We start from the raw sequence: 17,616 nt of genomic DNA, 5'->3' as shown, positions 1-17,616 counted from the left end.
CAGAGGGCATCTGAGCCGTGGTCTCCTGGCCTAGAATTCATAAGCTCACCTCGACGCAGTCTGGACACGTCGTGCGATGCACTATGGATCAAACTGTGATTCAATTAGTCGATCAAGTGTCACGATTACAATGAAAAAAAGCACAAATCACAGATCTGTGTATGATTAAAAAAAAAAAAAAAAGGACCGTGATGTAAACCTTGAAAAATAATAGTTCCATACATTAATGATACCAGTGTTTAAGGCACAGTCTGAACACTTTTGCCGAGTCGGTGTTCTGTAAATCTGCTCATTGATGACATTACATGTGTTTTTTTTTTTCTGATTTGATAGAATCTGAGAAAGCTTGAACTAACTGATTTTTTTTTTTTTTTACATTTTCCAGAGAATTGCAATGTGGCCATTGCCCCTACTGAGAGAACTAGCTTTCATTGTTTATAAAGAAGTTGCTGTGTCTCAGCCATGTGTCTGAAAGATTAAAAAGTGCTAGAGCAGACCTGATAACGCCCATCAAGAGTACGCTATCCACAACTGACCTTGTGCGTTTTCGTTCTAGCTCATGCCAAGCCTTTCCTTTTGATTACGGGTCAAAAAGAAAAAAAAAAACTATTTTGACTTCAAAAGGACAGTTTTCACAGCATACAGAGAGAAAACACACAGGGACAATCCTGGAACGACAGCGGGGCCAAACTCCATTCAGAAAACCGCCATTTTAACGTGCTTACACATGACAAGATGATAAAACTCCTCATGAACACACACACACACAAAGCTGATCTGAGTACAGTGATTTGATTGGGCTCAACGTTCAGTCACAAAGCGTCCAATAACTTTTGAAATAATTTAACAAATTCTTAAAACTCACCCGCTTTTTGTGTAATTCTTTGTAGTTCCATAGTTTTTTCAGCTTTTTTTTGTTTTATTATAAACATTTGTATTTCAAAATGCCCTTTTGTCACAAGTCTTTTTTTATTTTATCTTAGCATTGTTTTTAATGCAACATTTATTTCAGAGCTGTCATGAACATTTCCTAACGATGATGAGTTTTAATCACTTACTGAGTTATTTCAGAAAGTACTGGTTTGTGTATTTCACACAATTAATTCACATTCTGTTCTATTTTAAAATGCCTTATTTATTTCTTTTATTTTTATTTAACTGAACACTTGGGGAGTTTGCCGATTCTTCCCACACATTTATTCCACCAAAATCAAACATGGAGGACTGCAGCAACAGTGCTGTTTGGTCCAATACCTGCTAACTTACCACAGTACAGGAATCATTTTGACACATGTGAAAGGCAACATTATTATGGCAGATTGTTTCTGAATGGAGTTTGGTAAGACCCCCTCCCCCCTCCACAAAAAGACAAAATGGCACAGACCACGGTCAAGCTAAAACTGACTTAGGACTTGGGAGCCCTGAGACCTTGGAGAAGACGACCTGGAGGATCGCGGAAGCGGTCTCAGAACTCCTCGTCCTCTGAGCTGAGGTAGTTCTGCTTCTTCCTCACGTTCCAGTGCAAACACTGGGCCAGGCTCTCGAACCAGTCGTTGACCGGGTCCCGGAAGCAGATGGAGGGAACGGGGAAGCAGGAAGTAGTGATGGTAATACTGGAACAGGAACGGAAAAAAAGAAAAAAAAACAAATCACAAAGGGTTTTGGCTGTATGAGGACAGAAAAGTCCAGGTGTTTGCAATCACAAGAGGTGGTGTCGACATCAGATGCCGTAACAGCACTTCCTCCTGAAGCAACACTGGCCATTTGTTTGAGTGTGCCCCAGTAACTCTCAATGACTGGCAGCTCATTTCAGGAACCAGGAAGGTGATTATCTCTAGATGAGTTACATCGAGGTAGAGGCTCAATGTCCCACAAGCCCATTAAAGCAGGTTGATAAGGTTACGTAACAAAGCCCGTAAGGGTTGAGGCAGCTGCTGCAGGAGCTAACCTTGTTATCCATTACTGAGACTGCGGGCTTTGTCTTGCTTCATTTACTCAGCTTCGCTCGCTGTTTGCATGGGGAAGGTGTGCAGACCAGCTCGGTATGCGGACCTACCTGTCTCCGTGACAGATCTCTTGTCTCTTTCTCCCATCAAATGACACCCAGGCTGTGTTTCTGGCATCGCGTGACAGCATTATCTAAAACACATCACAAAAGTCAGAAAAACAATGTGGTTTACTTTCACAGTTGAGAGAAAACTCGTTTTGGACGTCTGTGCTGAACTGAAATGAGACTTGAATCACAAACTTTTACTTTTGCTCACGAAGATGTGTCGCTGTTGTAGGAGCACTTGCGTAAGATAAACAGGTTGAGAAGGAGGACGAGGAACGAGAAAGAGAACGGTGTGAATACCTTCAGCTCCACCCCGGCAGGTACCACAATGGGTCTGAAGGAGAGTGAGTGAGGGCAGATCGGGGTGATCATGATGGCGGGGACGTTGGGGTGGATCATAGAAGCTCCTGCTGCCACCGCATACGCTGTACTTCCTGTCGGTGTAGATACTATCACACCTGGGGGGGGGGGTGCAGAGACACATGCACACAGTGAACTAAAGCACGGCATCACGGCTAAGGTACAAATACTGCGTCTCAACGGATGACAGCGTAACTGTTACTGTAAGTCATCCTTCACAATAAAAGCATCATCTCCACAAACGTCAACTCATATCTGTATTTTCACGTCTCACTAACACTCATTTCGATGAACAGATGGATTGTTTGGTCCATAAATGTCAGGAGAAAGTGAGAAAATGATGCGAACAGAGAAGCAGAGAACCAGAAAACATCTTGCATTAACAATTGACTTATTGAATATCAAAAGTGTGCTCCTATTTTGAATCTGGTGGAGTAATTGTGTTACTATTAATTTAGACACACATTTTATGCATTAACATTTCAACAGGAACTGGACAATGGACGCTTACGATGCAAACGATAGCACGTGTGCACGGCGTTGGACTGACGTAAAGGGTGGAGCGCAGGTTTCACTCCTCAGCTGCCACACTGTTACTGTTGCTGGGAAATTATATCGACATGTTGTTGACTGGAACATTACTTGCAGGGTGTCAATCATTTTTATCAGGCCATAGACTTGGGTGTGCCATTCAGGAAGAATATCTACTTGCAAGCAGGTCAATAAATTAATCTACCACGTGAGTTCATTTGTTACATGCAGTCTGAACGCTCTTTGTCATTGTTACGCTGCAAGAACCTCGTGCAACCTGCGATTTCTCTGTTCTGTCCAGAGAAGCTCGAGCACATGAGACGACGTATGATTCATATTCAGTTTGACTGACGAGACTGAAAGCTTTTATATCCTTTGAATATTTTGCTGATATCTTTTCTATATCTATCACTATCGTGTCATTCTCATTTGTGTTTTGAAGGAATGCCCTCTCTTACACAACACTAATGTCTAACTGCTTTCTGGCAGGTGAATGTCAGTCAGAGGTGCAGAGACTAAACTTTGCCCCGTCCACACACCGTCCTGTTTGTGCTGTCAGACTGATTTTATTCAAATACCACTCAGGCTGAAAAGTGAATGTCTGGCAGCTTATCAACGCTCGACACTGATCTGATTTATGTGTCTCTGACTCTGGACTTGCTGAATGGTGGCGGTACGGTGCAAATCAGACGGACCCTGTGGAAGTGTTTCTATTTCCTCAGTCCGCTGAGCATCAGGACAGATTATCCGCCCACTCACCGTCTCCCTGCACTGTGGTAATGAGGTGTCCATCCAGGAAGAGGTCGACGTTGGAGAGGTAGGAGGAGGGTCCTCTGTCCACCACCACCTCGTTCAGGACCTGAAACACGACACAGAGGTTAAGATAAACACATGAACACCTGACATGATGAGCACCGCTGTGATACCCATCATCTCTGATCAGGGTTTTAGGTTTTATCTTCCTTTGCGGCACACCCCTCTTTTTCCCGGTTTTGACAAACCTGGATATGCTGCCTGGAGTACTCAAGCACTCCCATAGAAACCAGGTGACAGGTTAACACCTTATCCAGGTTTATGAAGATTATTTGTTGGTACAGACCATGACTGAAATGTTGACAAGTCAAGATACAAGTGTGCACGGATGAACGTGGATACTGTTGGAATCATGTACACAGGGATATGAATAACCAGGTTTCTCATGTTCCATAAGCACACGGAGACACACTCACACCATCCATCATGGGATTTGTACAGGTAAAAATACCTGAAGAGCTGGTGACAGCTTTCGTTCGAGCAACAACATGCTAAAGGCCTGCAGGCAGTTTGAAGACAGCAGTCATTACGATGAGACCACATGGGTGACCTATTTTCACCCATCTACAGTGTGGTCTAATGCTTTAGAGGAGCTGCATCCTGCTGCCATTTATTTACCTTTACAACTAATTGTGTGTGTTTGCTACAGTTTTGGAGAACCAATCATCTCCCAGGGCTGGAAATCACCTGACATGAAATGATGAACAGAGCGATTTGTCTGTTGGCAAAAGCTCAAATGTTTTTCTCATTGCAAAGAGATACCAAAGTAGTGGTTTAAGATGCAGCTTCTACCTGATACTGCATGGCTTTCCGGCTACTTTCAGCGTCCCCATTGGTCAGGATGATGCCTTTTTCGTCCATTCTGGCCTTCTTCTCCCAGTTCTCTTTAAGCACCCGGACTTTCAAGCGACTTCGCAGGACGATGGCAGCGTTACCTAAACACAACACACAAACAAATATATGAAGCTTCTTTTGTAAATGGAGACTAGAGCAGAATACATGCTGTGCACACAGAACAGGAGTGTCGACGCTGCCTGAGGCTGACAGACAGGTTGGGGAGCATTCAGCACCTTCAATAATTTGGGTGACCTGAGACTGGTAGGTGTCAAATTTGAAGGGCGTCAGGAAGCCAAGGGAGCCCAGGTGGAAGGCCATAACTGGTGGAACGCTATCCTACAAGTTAACGAAAGGAGGACAACATTGTTAGGTCATACCAGCAGAAAACCCACAAAGGCGGTTTTTAAAATATGCGGTTAAATACCTGGAAGAGCGAGGACGCATACAGCAGAGTTCCATCTCCACCGAGACAGATGATGAAGTCTACACGATTGGAGATGTCATCGAGATCTGACAAACGCAAAGACACTTTTCAGTATCTCATCTAGGATCCTAAGTGCTTTATTTTTATTCTTTACACAGCGTCCACACGATCACAGTGAAGACTGGAGGCTGGTTTTCATACCTTCTCTGAACGTGCAGAATTTCTTAGTGATGGCCCCGAAGTTTTCATCGCCTGAAATGGCTGGGTCCTCCAGAACTTTCTTTTCCACATAAACAATCATGTTTTTAACCTACAACAACACACACAAAAAGATTAGCAACAACATTAACGACATTAAAGCGTAGCCTGATGGTGGTGGTGGTGAGTCTTCAGAGCATGAGTACTGTCAACTAATGGAAGGACCACGAGGTCATCAAAATCAACAGGTTTCTTGGCGTTCTGTCACACCTCAGTGAGGAAGATGCAGAGCTCTTTGAAAGGCTCCAGCAGACTGGCATCTCGTATCTTCTTGATGACAAGGACACTTTTCGGTGGCTTGTTCCACGTCAGTCTCTGGCTGGCGGGGTCCTGAATGTGCCTGAACACACAAACGCAGCTTTCAGCTCAGGAGGTGAAAACAGAGTCCACGGCCCCTTACATCAGCGCAGACCTGAGCCCTGGTGTAAGATCTGTTAACTAACAGAAGCATCCTACCGTTCCTCATGACCGGGGCTGCTTAGTAGCTATCCAATTAGAGTCCCTGGCTTAAAGTCTGCTACATACTGCTGATCAGTGTGTGTCTGCAGGCCCCTCACAGTCAGTCAGGGATATCAGTAGTCAATGTAAAATGTTTAGAAAAGGTTAAAGTTAAAATAAAAATGTATTTCGAAAGGGAAAAAAAGGGGCAAAGATCTCTCAAAAACTCAACTTGCATTCTGGGATAGCAGGCTGTGGGGATGTTCTCAGAGGCAAAACAAGACATAACAATGACTTCAGTAAGAGGATGAATGGAGGTCTGAAATCCCCCCTGCTGAAACAAATTCAAATTACATGGAAAAATGAAGTGGAAATAGCCAAGGGGTCCGAGTCTAGGACTATTTCCCAGAGACGCCTGTCATTAGTTACAGCTCTGTCATACATGTTAGGCAGCCACTGGTGGTACAACAGGCTGAGTGTACCTCTTACACAAGATTGCATTTTTGCGATATGATTACAGCTTTGAAGCAACCGTTTTCTAAATACTGTCTGAGGCAACATTTGAAGAAATAAGCCGCCCTCGCTAATTTGAATAAGGCCCCCCCAAAAATGACAAGCTAGCACTAACATACACCTGTGTTTGCGACTTACAAATAAGACGCGGATTAACTACTTTGCTGACTGTTGCAGCAATGTTAAGAAACCTGTATGTAAAATATGTAAATGTCTTTGAAATGTTCAATGGGAAACTGCACAATTGCAATAATCTGATCAAACATGATTAAACTAAGTCAATTTATTTGAGCTATGACAACAGAGGCTGTCTGCATACCCAAACACAAAGCATGTAAATCAGTATTAGGAGATGACATTTACGCCCATCACATGCGGAGGAATGCAGCTTCAAGCACAGTCGTAAGCAGCTGTGCCAATCAGTGGACGTCACGGACTACATGAGAGAAAGACGACATGATTCCCAATTAATACCTGCAAAAAGGAACTAAGAATTTGACTTGATTCAATTACATCAGAGAACATAAACATAACATTCGACGCTTGTGCCCCATGCAGTACTTCTACACAGTTTGAGAAGGTGTTGTCGACGCTGTATTCATTCACCTTCTAACGGTGTTTAACTGTACAAGTCTACGTTGTGATATCTCCACTTGTGTCAACACTGGCTGCACAACTGGCCTTCTACCTACTTCTGTTTCAGAACAAAACAAATATTGAAATATTATCGATGTGATTGCTCGCAGGCTTGAGCAAGAGCACAACACGATATGACGTGAGACATAATGCCACCACACCGTGCAGGTGATCCCCCCCACCTGAGAATCCTGCCAGGAGAACATCTGTATGTCCACTGAAATCATCAGATCAATGATTCAACAAAAAAAAAAAAAAACTTTAGTCTTGACAAATAACATCAGAAAGCAGCACCATGAGAACATGCTCCTGTTTCTTTGTCCGTTCAGAAAACACCAAACACACCAAACCCTGTAATGACATCAAACACAAGCCTTCACATTGCCACAGCTTATTTACAAAGACGCTCACTTCACTGTACTGCACAGGTTACTGTGCATCAAGGTACCACAGAATGACTGACCCAAACATGAACAAGCTGAAAACTGAAGCTGTGCGAGCCTGTTTTCAAATCCAGCATACAAAGTAAAACTTCATTAGCATTTGAAGCGGCGACGAGCTGTGATCTATTCATGGCCAGTTTCTCCTCTGACCACCACAAAGCATCCACACCCCGACCTTCCCCTTTCATTCAGCGGCCCAGACCACAGGGCCGAGCTGTGACAACAAGCCTGCCTGTGATGACATGCAAACACCGCCGCTCATGAACATGTTCCAACGACCACCACGACTAAACCCTGATATTGCATCAGCCTCCAAAATACACATTTTGCGTTAAAAAAAAAAAAAAAAAGATCATTTGCCTGAAACATGGCTCTGACCTGACATCAGTTTAATATTACTGTTAGCTCACTGCAGTGAAACTCTCCTGAGCATCTGGCTGGCAGTAATCCACACACTGCCTGCTGCTGCCAGTAAATATTTCACTCATTAAACATGTTCCCTCTGCTCAAAGAGCTGGGGAATCTCCTCTCACCATTTCCACACGGTGTTCTCGTTGTGCGTGCCAGGAGTGTCCTGAAGTATGCACTGGAACTTCATGGCTGTACACATGAAACAAGGATGCTGCTTCAGGTTGGCTCAGCTGGAGAACGGGGCTCTGTCCTGGTGGCCCGCAGCGACACAACAACTCATTCTGTCTCTAGCAACTTCCTCGAGCGCTGCGCATTGTAGAGCAGCTGGAGCGACGGAGCGGGTTCACTTCTTGTGGTCGAGGTGTGAGTCAGCCACCGGTTGCCTGAGCGTCTCTAGAGTCTCTCCATGTGCTGTGGTGGAGCTCCAGGATCAGCGAACGAGCCGTCGAGCTGGATTCACTGTGGCTATATTTGTCCCACTGAGGACTCAGCAGTAAAACCTCCCTGGTGCATTCTGCTGCTGAATTAAAGCTCTCACTCATCTTTAAGGCTGACTTCACCTCAGCTCCCGCCCACTGTGCTGTGCCGGACCTGCCCATTTCAGGGAAGGGCTGTCCTTATTGGGCAGGTATGATTTAATGAAACACAACAATGACACTGCTGTCTTTGAAACTAGTATATCCAGTGTAATGACAGGTCTTGTAACGCAACACACAACCTGCTCTTCCAAAATCATTCTTCTTTTTGTTCACACTTCATTACTTCAATCCAACAATAATAGATGAAAAACACACTGTATCACTTTGGGAATTCTTTGATTCTACCCATAAAAAAAAAGCTTGATTTCCAAGACTAATTAAAGTTTTACGGACAAATAAAATGATTATGTATTTTTAAGTAAAGCCAGAAAAGTGGCCGAGTCATTTTATGATCACAGGCAATGTGACCAGGTGACGTGCCTGAAGGGGAAGTCTGCGGTGAGACTGCATCAACGGGGCTACGTGGATAAATTGTGTAATTATGTGTTATTGGAATGCAACAGGATGAAGCAGAGAATCCGACAGCCGGACTACAGTTACCCATGATAACGTAAACACAACCAGTTCTGTTCATCAGCAAACATTTCTGAGAGCCACCTTGTTTCTGCTCAACTTATTGATGGTATTTATCCAGAGAACTATGGACTTCCAGAAGCTGCGTGGGATCGTGTGCTATAAACAAGGAACTTGCAGTATAATTTTAATCGTACATTGGACCAAAACATGCCGTAAACAGTGAGTAAGGTCCAGTATTTAAACCAGCGGTGGGGAACCACGTTACTTTTTACGATATTTGAGGGCCATTTTAAGTGGTGTCCCACCGATTTTTGAGACAAGATAAAACTTTATTGCTCCCACACCAGGGAAATGAAGTTGTTACAGCCAGCAAAGTATTAAAAAAACAGGCAAAAAACAGTAACACAGAAGGATCAAGATAAAAAAGATTTATAAAAAGTGTATATGTGCATTATGTACAGATCATAAAAAGACATTTTTATGAATAATCTAACAATGCCATATGTTGCTGCTCCAGACACTGAATTGCAATGAGTCAAATGTGGATAATAATAGTAATGTTTGTCCTTCTGCACAGCTGAAAAAATATATAAGAGTAAAAACTGCACAAGATGCAATGGAAGTTAATGTGCATTAGCATAAATAACAGAGCAAAAACAGAAGCTTGGGTGCTGAAATGAGCAACATCAACACAGTTCCACATTCATTTTCCACAAAGGTGAGACACACGGTGGGTGGGGATTGGGAAGCACCTGAGAAGATTATACTGCATATGTGATGGAGGGGAAGAGTGGGCTCACCTGGAGGGGCCAGCCAGTGGCCTTGCCCCCCCGACTTCATGATGCTACTCTCAGCCAGTTTCCCACAGACTAGAACAGAGCCTTTGGCATTGCAGCTCAATTATTTCACATTGTAGGTTGTCAGGCAATGAACTGTGGACCCAGCTGATTAAAACAGCACAGCAAATATGTTCAGTTCCTCTCGTTTACTTTTCATGTCCTGGAACCTCTAGCCAAATGCCTGAAGAAGTTTGCACACTCAATAATTCTTGACAAACTCACACTTTGGAAAACAATTCGACTTCGTCCAGCGCCTACAGCTTAGCCGCAGCCACAAGCAAAGGTGAGATGAAAGAGAGAAAAGGTGGAGCACGGTGTATTGACAAGGCTGGCTCTAAAACGGCTCCCTGAGTCATCGTTGGTTTTGCCGTCAGGGTGTGTTTGGGGTGTCAGGGGTCATCGCGATGGGGGGGGACATTCTGACCAGCACATGCTTTCCAACAATTACTGGCCAAAGCAATACCAAACAAAGAAAAAACAAACTGGCTGCGCAGCTCTACCTCGGCCAGTATCACGACCACACCCACCCACAGAGAATGAATGAAAGGTCCGATTTCGCTCTGGATGGTCTGAGCTCTGGCCACTTGACTTTGATCTTTGTTTTACGTTTTCAAGCCCATTTGCGCAGCATTCCTCAGAGGAACTATGTCTTCCTAAAGGTACTACAGCCTCTGCTTCATTTAGGAATAAAGATAGTCTGGTTTTGCTATTTTTAACCTGTCTAGCAGCTTTGAGGAAGCTAATCCTTCAATTACTGTGGGCTAAAACAAACAGTGCTGGGAGCCACTTATGTGACTGAGGGAGTCAAGAGGCCAACAGTCTGACCAGGCTTCGACAGGAAAACATCGAGTTATACAAGACAACTCTGCTTACAGACCCATTAAGTAGATGCTGTAGTGTTGGCGTATTATATAACATCATATACTGAAACGAGATATGTTATATTGCAAGTGCAGGTGGTGCAGGTGGAGCAGTTCATCTACAGGCTTACAAATGTATTAACAGTCTCTCTAATACAGTCAAAACAGTTACTTGGAGCTGCATTGGAGCACTTTGTAGTCGGGCTGAACGATTGGTCAATGGACAGAAAAAAAATGAGTTTTCTGTCATTCCAGCGTCTCAAACATAAGGATTTATTTCTTTCATTTATATACGGTCTTTTGCAATGCTTTTTTTTTTTTTTCTTTTGTGCTCCGGCACACTGGATTTAAATGGACCAATGACTGTGAGGTTGAAAGTGGTAGCTTCCAGCTGTAATGTGAGGGAGTTTACATTGACAGCAGATGAACGGTGTAGGAGCTGTAGGCCTTTAAATACACAGTTGCTCAATTTCAGGAGACTCGGCTTAAATGAAGTCATTATATATTTATATCTGGCTGCAGATCCTTTGCAGTCTGACAGGCTTAAGTCCAACACACAGCAGACACTTGGTATCTTCCAGATGATACCCCATCAGGCCTGCAGCACAGACATCTTAACTTCTTGCTAAGGCTGGCTGAAAAACTTCAATACAATAACTGTAAGATGCACTTTTTTGATACTGTTACTTACTATAAACATCTTTTGCAATAGACATGCTTCAGTTTGGACCAAAAAAGCATTCCACATGCAGCTCTATCAGTTTCAGGGGCTCTTTGCTTTCAGTCTAGTCTTAAGCAAGTCAGTGACATCCTTGGTTAGACTGAGCTCAGGTGACAGCCTTGACCGGTCAGGCACACTCCCATGTAGACTCAGAAATTCCTGTGTTGCCTTGTCTGAATGTTTAGGATTATTGTCCTGCTCCACTCCTGACCTCACAGTCATTATTAGATTAAACAACAGATAAAATCCAACGCAGCGGAGTGGAGCACGAATAATGAAAACCATGTCTGTCACTGTCGCCGTACTTTTTAATTCCACCATCCCTTTGCCTTCAAAAGGGCTGTTTGTCGATACATGCTGTTCAAAGCCGCAAAGCACAACTTCAGTTTTCAAGATGTCCCTTCAGAAGAAACAAAAATAAATACTGCATGCGTGTGACACTGGTATACAGTGTGCAATACTGTTGCCCTAACTCTGACCTTACATAAGAGGATATTAGGAAACTTAAGTGGAAGACGGAGGTTAAAAGCTTCTCATAAACAGCCAGTTTAGGAGAAGTATACCACAGTATGCTATATTCACCAGTTACTCTCATCAGAAACAACTGAGAGTAATGTCACTCGGGCCCATGATGCTTTTATATATGAAGAATCTTACGTCGCTTTACATCCCATTGACTTTCAACAGGATGGAAACTTCTGGAAAGCTACGTGAAAACATGGTCAAAGAAAGGTTTAATATTAACAGACCCCACACCTCAAAGTCATTACTGGCTCAACATGACGTGAAAGCAACAGCAAAGGGCTTTCATGGTTTTTTGAGTTGCATTGACTAAAGGGACACTTCCATGCAAATGAAAGTGACTCATGAATGGGATGACAAAAACAAACAAGAGAAAAAAGGGTGCAAACAGTCGTAATGACACAAAATCCATTTGCTGTCCTACTTACATTACTGCGTGTGGATTCTGCAGCATGCATGCCTTTGGGCCGAACGTGGTCACAGGGCTTGGTCCATGAAGAGACTGATTCCTCCTGAAGAAGAGGGTGACAAAGACAAACATTCAGGTTTGTATAACCAACGCCGTCGGGCAAAAATGCAAACTAACACAATGACTTTCAGTGCAGGCTATGTTTGAACAGTAAAAAAAGGAAGCAGAAGTTTAATTGTTTTTTAAAGGTGTTTTTTTGTACTTTCTGCCTTTGTTGGACAGAGACAGTGAAGAGGCAGACAACACACAGGGGACAGGGGTATGACATGCCATAAAGATAAGGACAGCATGCTCTGTAAGCATTCGGCCACCAAGACATACCAAAAGGTTTCATTTTGTTTCAGTCGTATTATGCAAAATAACATTTCCACAAGCCTGGAATTAAGGCCAAAACCAATAGGTACACACAGGGCAGTACACACAAACATCATACTGCAGTTACCCAGTGTTTCTGAGGTGGTGACAAAACAAAAAAAAAATGTACATACACTGTTTGCACCAAACGGAAGGTCCCTGCATTTTCCGGGGAGATTACGCCAAACTCCCTTTAAGAAACATGACGTACTAACAGTAACTTGCCTGTCAGCCAAAGCGCATTACTCTAGAAACACAAGACAATAGGCGGTATATGTCGACAATTTTCTTGTCAATTCGGCATCAATATAATCCATAAACTGTATTTCTATATAAACTTTATTTGGATTTTGTCACCAACTCCCTTTCAGCCACTGTGTGTTAATTTCGTGGGAGGCAGCTGTGGGAATGAGAGGCGAACCATTTCAAAAATGAAGATTTGTCAGTAAAGTTTAAGTTCAAGTTACTTTATTGTCCCCCAATGGTGCAATTTGTTGTGCAGCAGATAGAGAAAATCGGGGCTGTTTGGTGTATCAGATACACACAGAATTAAACACAGACTCAAACCACTGTGAATTCACTGTGTAGCATCAAATAAAAAAAGTAGGGTGCGTCGACAGTGAGTTTAATCCGTCCTTTCACATTTTAACACAGCACGTTTACCCATCAAACGTCCCTGGAAAGTGAATTCTACTAAAAATCGGCTGCTTTGTTCAGGTCAGGGCACATCAAAACTGGCCGTGTGGCAGAAGGGCCATCACAGCCACACCCCGGGCCTCCACGGCACTGGTGTCACTTCTGCCGTGTTTCTGTCATGGACACTGTTTGATGAACTGGAGAACGGCCGGTGATGTACACCCTTGGCTGCTGATGGAGGTCCCCAAAATTCCCACATTTCTAAATTCATTTTATGTTAAGTTTCTCATCAAATAAAATCCACTTTCATTTCTCTGTTTTAAAGAAAAAAGGAGATGTGAAGCCACAGTGATTGAGACATGTATTGACTGAGCCGAAGCCCACGGATTTTCACCATTTAATTCATCATCAGCTGATATCAGATATTTTCATATACTGTGGGTCATCTATGTGGTCGCCCAGCTATGACAAACCACCAGGCTGTCTGATATAATCTACAACATTAGAATGGGCTGACCTTTAATGCTGTGTCATTACAAAGTGTAATAATGCTTTGTGAACCGCTTGACAAACAACCTCTATCTCTCCAACCTGCAATACAAAGTCAGTATCAGTAACTGATGAAATCAAACCCAACCGTTTTAATTGGCAGTAGCACAAACACATCAGATGTCAGTGGAACAATTGTAGCACACCCTGACTTTCCAGACGTCAGAACAATACAATTGTGTTGGGAGTGAAAGGTCGTGTCTGTGAGCTTTGATGGAGGAATACTAGACGACTGCCTCCAACTTCAGAGGCCTTCAAGCTGCATCACATCAGCCAGCAAATCCTCTTAGCAGTCTGATTCTGTGAATTCACCATCTGCTGTTTCCTGGCTCTTAAAGCTGCATTCATCAACATTTTCTTAGTAACACTGAATGAAATGAATCTTTGTAATGTGACAGGTGTTGCTTGTAGTGAGCAACACACAGAGAATTATCACCAATTCAGCTGCTCTGCAAAGTTCTTAGCCTCCGTTAGATGATTGTTTTTTTTTTTTTTAATGCTGTGTGTCTGTCAGCTTGTTTTCGAGCTCTTCTTCCCCCTTGTGAACAAAATGTTTTTAATGCAGCTTTAAGATTTACATTCACCAACTTGGCAACAGCACAGTCAAAAGGGAAAACATAGCTGGAAACTCTGACACTGTAACACATAAAGAAAGTAAAGAGATCCATTGTACGACTGATATTTAAATGAGTAGACTCCAATACAATGTCTAATTTCAACCTTTTGGCCATAAATATTACTTTGGTCCCTGAGGGACATTTTGGTGGAGACTATTGCTGCAACTAACCTTATATTATTTTTTGAAATTATACGTTAGTCTGTAAAACTTGAAAAAAAAATGTGTAAAAATAAGCCCATTGCAACTTCAAAGAGTCAAAGGTGACATCCTCAAAAACACCAAGAGTCAATAACCTAAAGATATTCAGCTTAAAGGACAAAGAATCAGCAAATCATCCAACCTCACAAATAAGGGAAAGACCAGAATATAAAGAACCTTAAACGCAACCACAAAGGCTGCTAATATGAGCCAGTCACATACTGAATGTCCCAATGCTCAAACCTGACGTCAAAACCAAACGTTATCCTGACGAAATCTTGTGGAGGAATCAAAGAAATTTGAAAGCAGAGAAAGCTTCACTTTTACCATTCACCCAGAGAACAACACCATTTCACTCCAACACCAGAACCAGAACCATTGAAAAAAACAAACAAACATGCAACTCAAATGTTATGTTAGCAACAAGCTAATAACTGTGCTAATATCTACAAAAATAAATGAAATTCCTCCAAAACCACCAACACTGAAAGATGATTCAGCCGTGTCGAATGTTTAACTCGAGATGTTAAAACTCCACTCAGCTCATCTTAACCTCTGACTTTATTTCAGGCTTTTAGTCAAACTCACATTCAGACTGGAAGCGCCCTTCAGACGAGGGAAGCCACTTCCCTCATGTTTTTATGAGTCACTGATCTAAAACCATAAAGTAACTCTTGAGAATTCATCACCTTCCTATTCCAATTTTGAAACAGTTGTTTGTGTGGCTAAATTCATCATCGTGCCCTTCTGTCAAATGTCACAAAAAATGAGCAATGCCGTTGCTGAATTAGGAGAAATTCAATGAAATTGTATCCGTGGGAGTGTATTTCGACATCTTAGACAAGAGTAAACATTCGAATGACCGTCCACTTCCTCATTTCCTCATCAATAATGGGTCAGTCCTGATTGATACTTTTCATTCTCCTTGTGACAAACCTCATTGCCGTTGCTGAAACATACAGACAGACTCCTTGCAACACCCACAAGCATTTCAGGCCTTAAATATTATGTTTCCTTGACGTCATTCCTGTGATGGTTGAAGGGACTGTATACACGTACGTGTCTGAAATGTCTGAGGAGGTGCAATGCATGTCATGTCACAAAGCGTTTTCGAAAACGTTTCTCATGAAACCTCCAGCGCCTGCAGCTGCTCTTGAATAGCACACAGCAGTAACTCTGCCTGATTCTTGTGCTGTAGCAATGTGCTCAATCACATTCAAACATTTAGCACACCCAACTGGGTTGTGTCAGTTCACTATTCTAATCCTTAACACAACACAGTGTGGCATGACAAGCTAGACTGCATCACAAACATCAATGCAGACATGAAAATGCAGAAAAAACAGGCTTAGTTAAATTAGTCTACACAAGGGTCATATGTCTGATGAGTAGATCTATTACTGTTTTGCCCGGTGAGAGACATCAGAGGACACCAGTCCAGGCTAAAGACTGATTCCTTGACCTAGAGCTCCAAACATAATAACAGGCTTGTGGTCACCTCAACAGGTCATGTTGCATGTGTGGGCTGTTCAACACCCACCTGTACTCGGAGGAGCTGCAGTCTGAAGACGTGCTCAGGCTGCGGGTCTTCCTGTTGCGTCGAGCCAGGCTGCGGCCAGCGACCTCCCCTCCGTCACAGGTGGAGCAGCAGTATGGGGCAGCTTCTACTCTGACCTCCTCTCCACCATCCATCTCAGACAGCCAGGCCGCAAGTAAACTGAAGGGACGCACAAATGACTTATGGAGCTTGAGTTATGCTAATTGGCATACAATCATTAGTCAGCTTAGAGGTTACACATGAACAGCCCTGATCTAATCTCTCTTGCACGGTGGAAACGCAGCTCCAAACTCCATTGGGGGGAAAAAAAGCAATTTTACCGATGCTTCATAAAAGCGTAAACGTTTACAGTTGACATACTATGCACAGATAAATAAGACTCAATCTGTGATTCGGTAAACATACTGTACAATCCACCATGCCGCAAAACATTCTGCAAGTGTTCAACTTTTCGTGTCGGTTAAATAAAAGGCCTTCGACAAATTACAGAAAAACAATACTGCTCAGCTGAAACTATTTCTAAGTCTATGTCACAGTTTAAATAGTATTACCGCAGCACATTAGATTAGTTTATCAGTCACAATAAGGTTTTTACCAGCTCCATCATGTGTGGTAACCGTTGGCTAACCAACTGGATAAATAGCTAGCTATAACCTAGCTATATACAGTTTAATAGTTACATTTAATTGATACATCTAAGTGAGGTTAACAGCCTTATTGTCACACTTACGCTAGTTAACTTTATCAATGATCAGTTTTCCAAAACTCTAATTAAGATTAACCGACACGGACATACATGACTGTTAAGCTGATGACTGGTGACGGAGGCAGATGGTAGAATATTCACAGAGCTAGCTAAGCTAGTGCTAGGATAGTTAGCGAGCTAAGCTAGTCGTTAGGCATGCTCAACACAAAGCGTAACATCATCCACTTTTGTGGCCACGCTACCTTTAACCCACAGCGCTTTAAGGGACGACACGAATTTGGAGGGCAGCGAACTGTCGTCTGATCACAGCCTCACCATTGTCCCATTAGATAATAATGTTACACCATCTCACTTCACTAGAGAGCTGTCAACAGGCAGCTCATCACTTCCTGATACTCACCGACCAATCAATGACTCTCTCCTCCTCGACGTCATGTTGGACGACTCCACCAAACTCACTGAACCAAAGGGCGTCAATTTAAAACCTGGCCACGAATCACAGGGGCAAATAACTATATAATAACATTATAACAAAGAAATCACATTTTACAGGCTTAGGTTGTGAGCCTGTCAGGCATTTTTTAATCAAACCAAAGTTATAAACGTATGGCTGTTAGCTACTTTGTGAATTACCTGATTATTAGTCATCATGTTAGTACCTGTTTTATGGATATCACCAAATTTTGTATGGAATTTCACCTAAATCCACTTGTAATTTTTAAAATGTGGAACTGTTCTGTATAATGGAATGACTTATAATTATAATTATCATTATAATTTACAATATAATAAACATTACAATAATCATTCTTA

General features: G+C 42.7%; 1 protein-coding gene across 3 annotated transcripts; it reads right to left on the bottom strand.

Moving 5' to 3' along the window:
- Nucleotides 1-1,131: 1,131 nt before the first annotated feature.
- Nucleotides 1,132-17,212, bottom strand: nadka (NAD kinase a). 3 transcript variants are annotated; one of them, XM_076740760.1, is made up of 12 exons: nt 17,046-17,212; nt 16,080-16,256; nt 12,143-12,226; nt 5,487-5,616; nt 5,220-5,328; nt 5,019-5,104; nt 4,828-4,930; nt 4,550-4,692; nt 3,704-3,803; nt 2,354-2,511; nt 2,057-2,139; nt 1,132-1,613 (listed from the first exon to the last, which is right to left on the bottom strand). In XM_076740760.1, exons 2-12 carry the CDS (start codon nt 16,229-16,231, stop codon nt 1,466-1,468), a joined length of 1,296 nt encoding a protein of 431 aa, XP_076596875.1. In that variant the 5' UTR covers nt 16,232-16,256; nt 17,046-17,212; the 3' UTR covers nt 1,132-1,465. The 3 variants fall into 3 exon arrangements, with proteins under 3 accessions (XP_076596875.1, XP_076596876.1, XP_076596877.1); XM_076740761.1 differs by having other exon boundaries at nt 12,143-12,223; nt 17,046-17,187; XM_076740762.1 differs by lacking the exons at nt 12,143-12,226; nt 16,080-16,256; nt 17,046-17,212 and adding an exon at nt 7,840-8,031.
- Nucleotides 17,213-17,616: the final 404 nt, after the last annotated feature.

Source organism: Chaetodon auriga, chromosome 10 (genome assembly GCF_051107435.1).
Source record: "Chaetodon auriga isolate fChaAug3 chromosome 10, fChaAug3.hap1, whole genome shotgun sequence".
Taxonomy (NCBI): domain Eukaryota; kingdom Metazoa; phylum Chordata; class Actinopteri; order Chaetodontiformes; family Chaetodontidae; genus Chaetodon; species Chaetodon auriga.
Note: the sequence above shows the minus strand (reverse complement) of the source record. Positions and strands in the feature narration are given on the sequence as shown.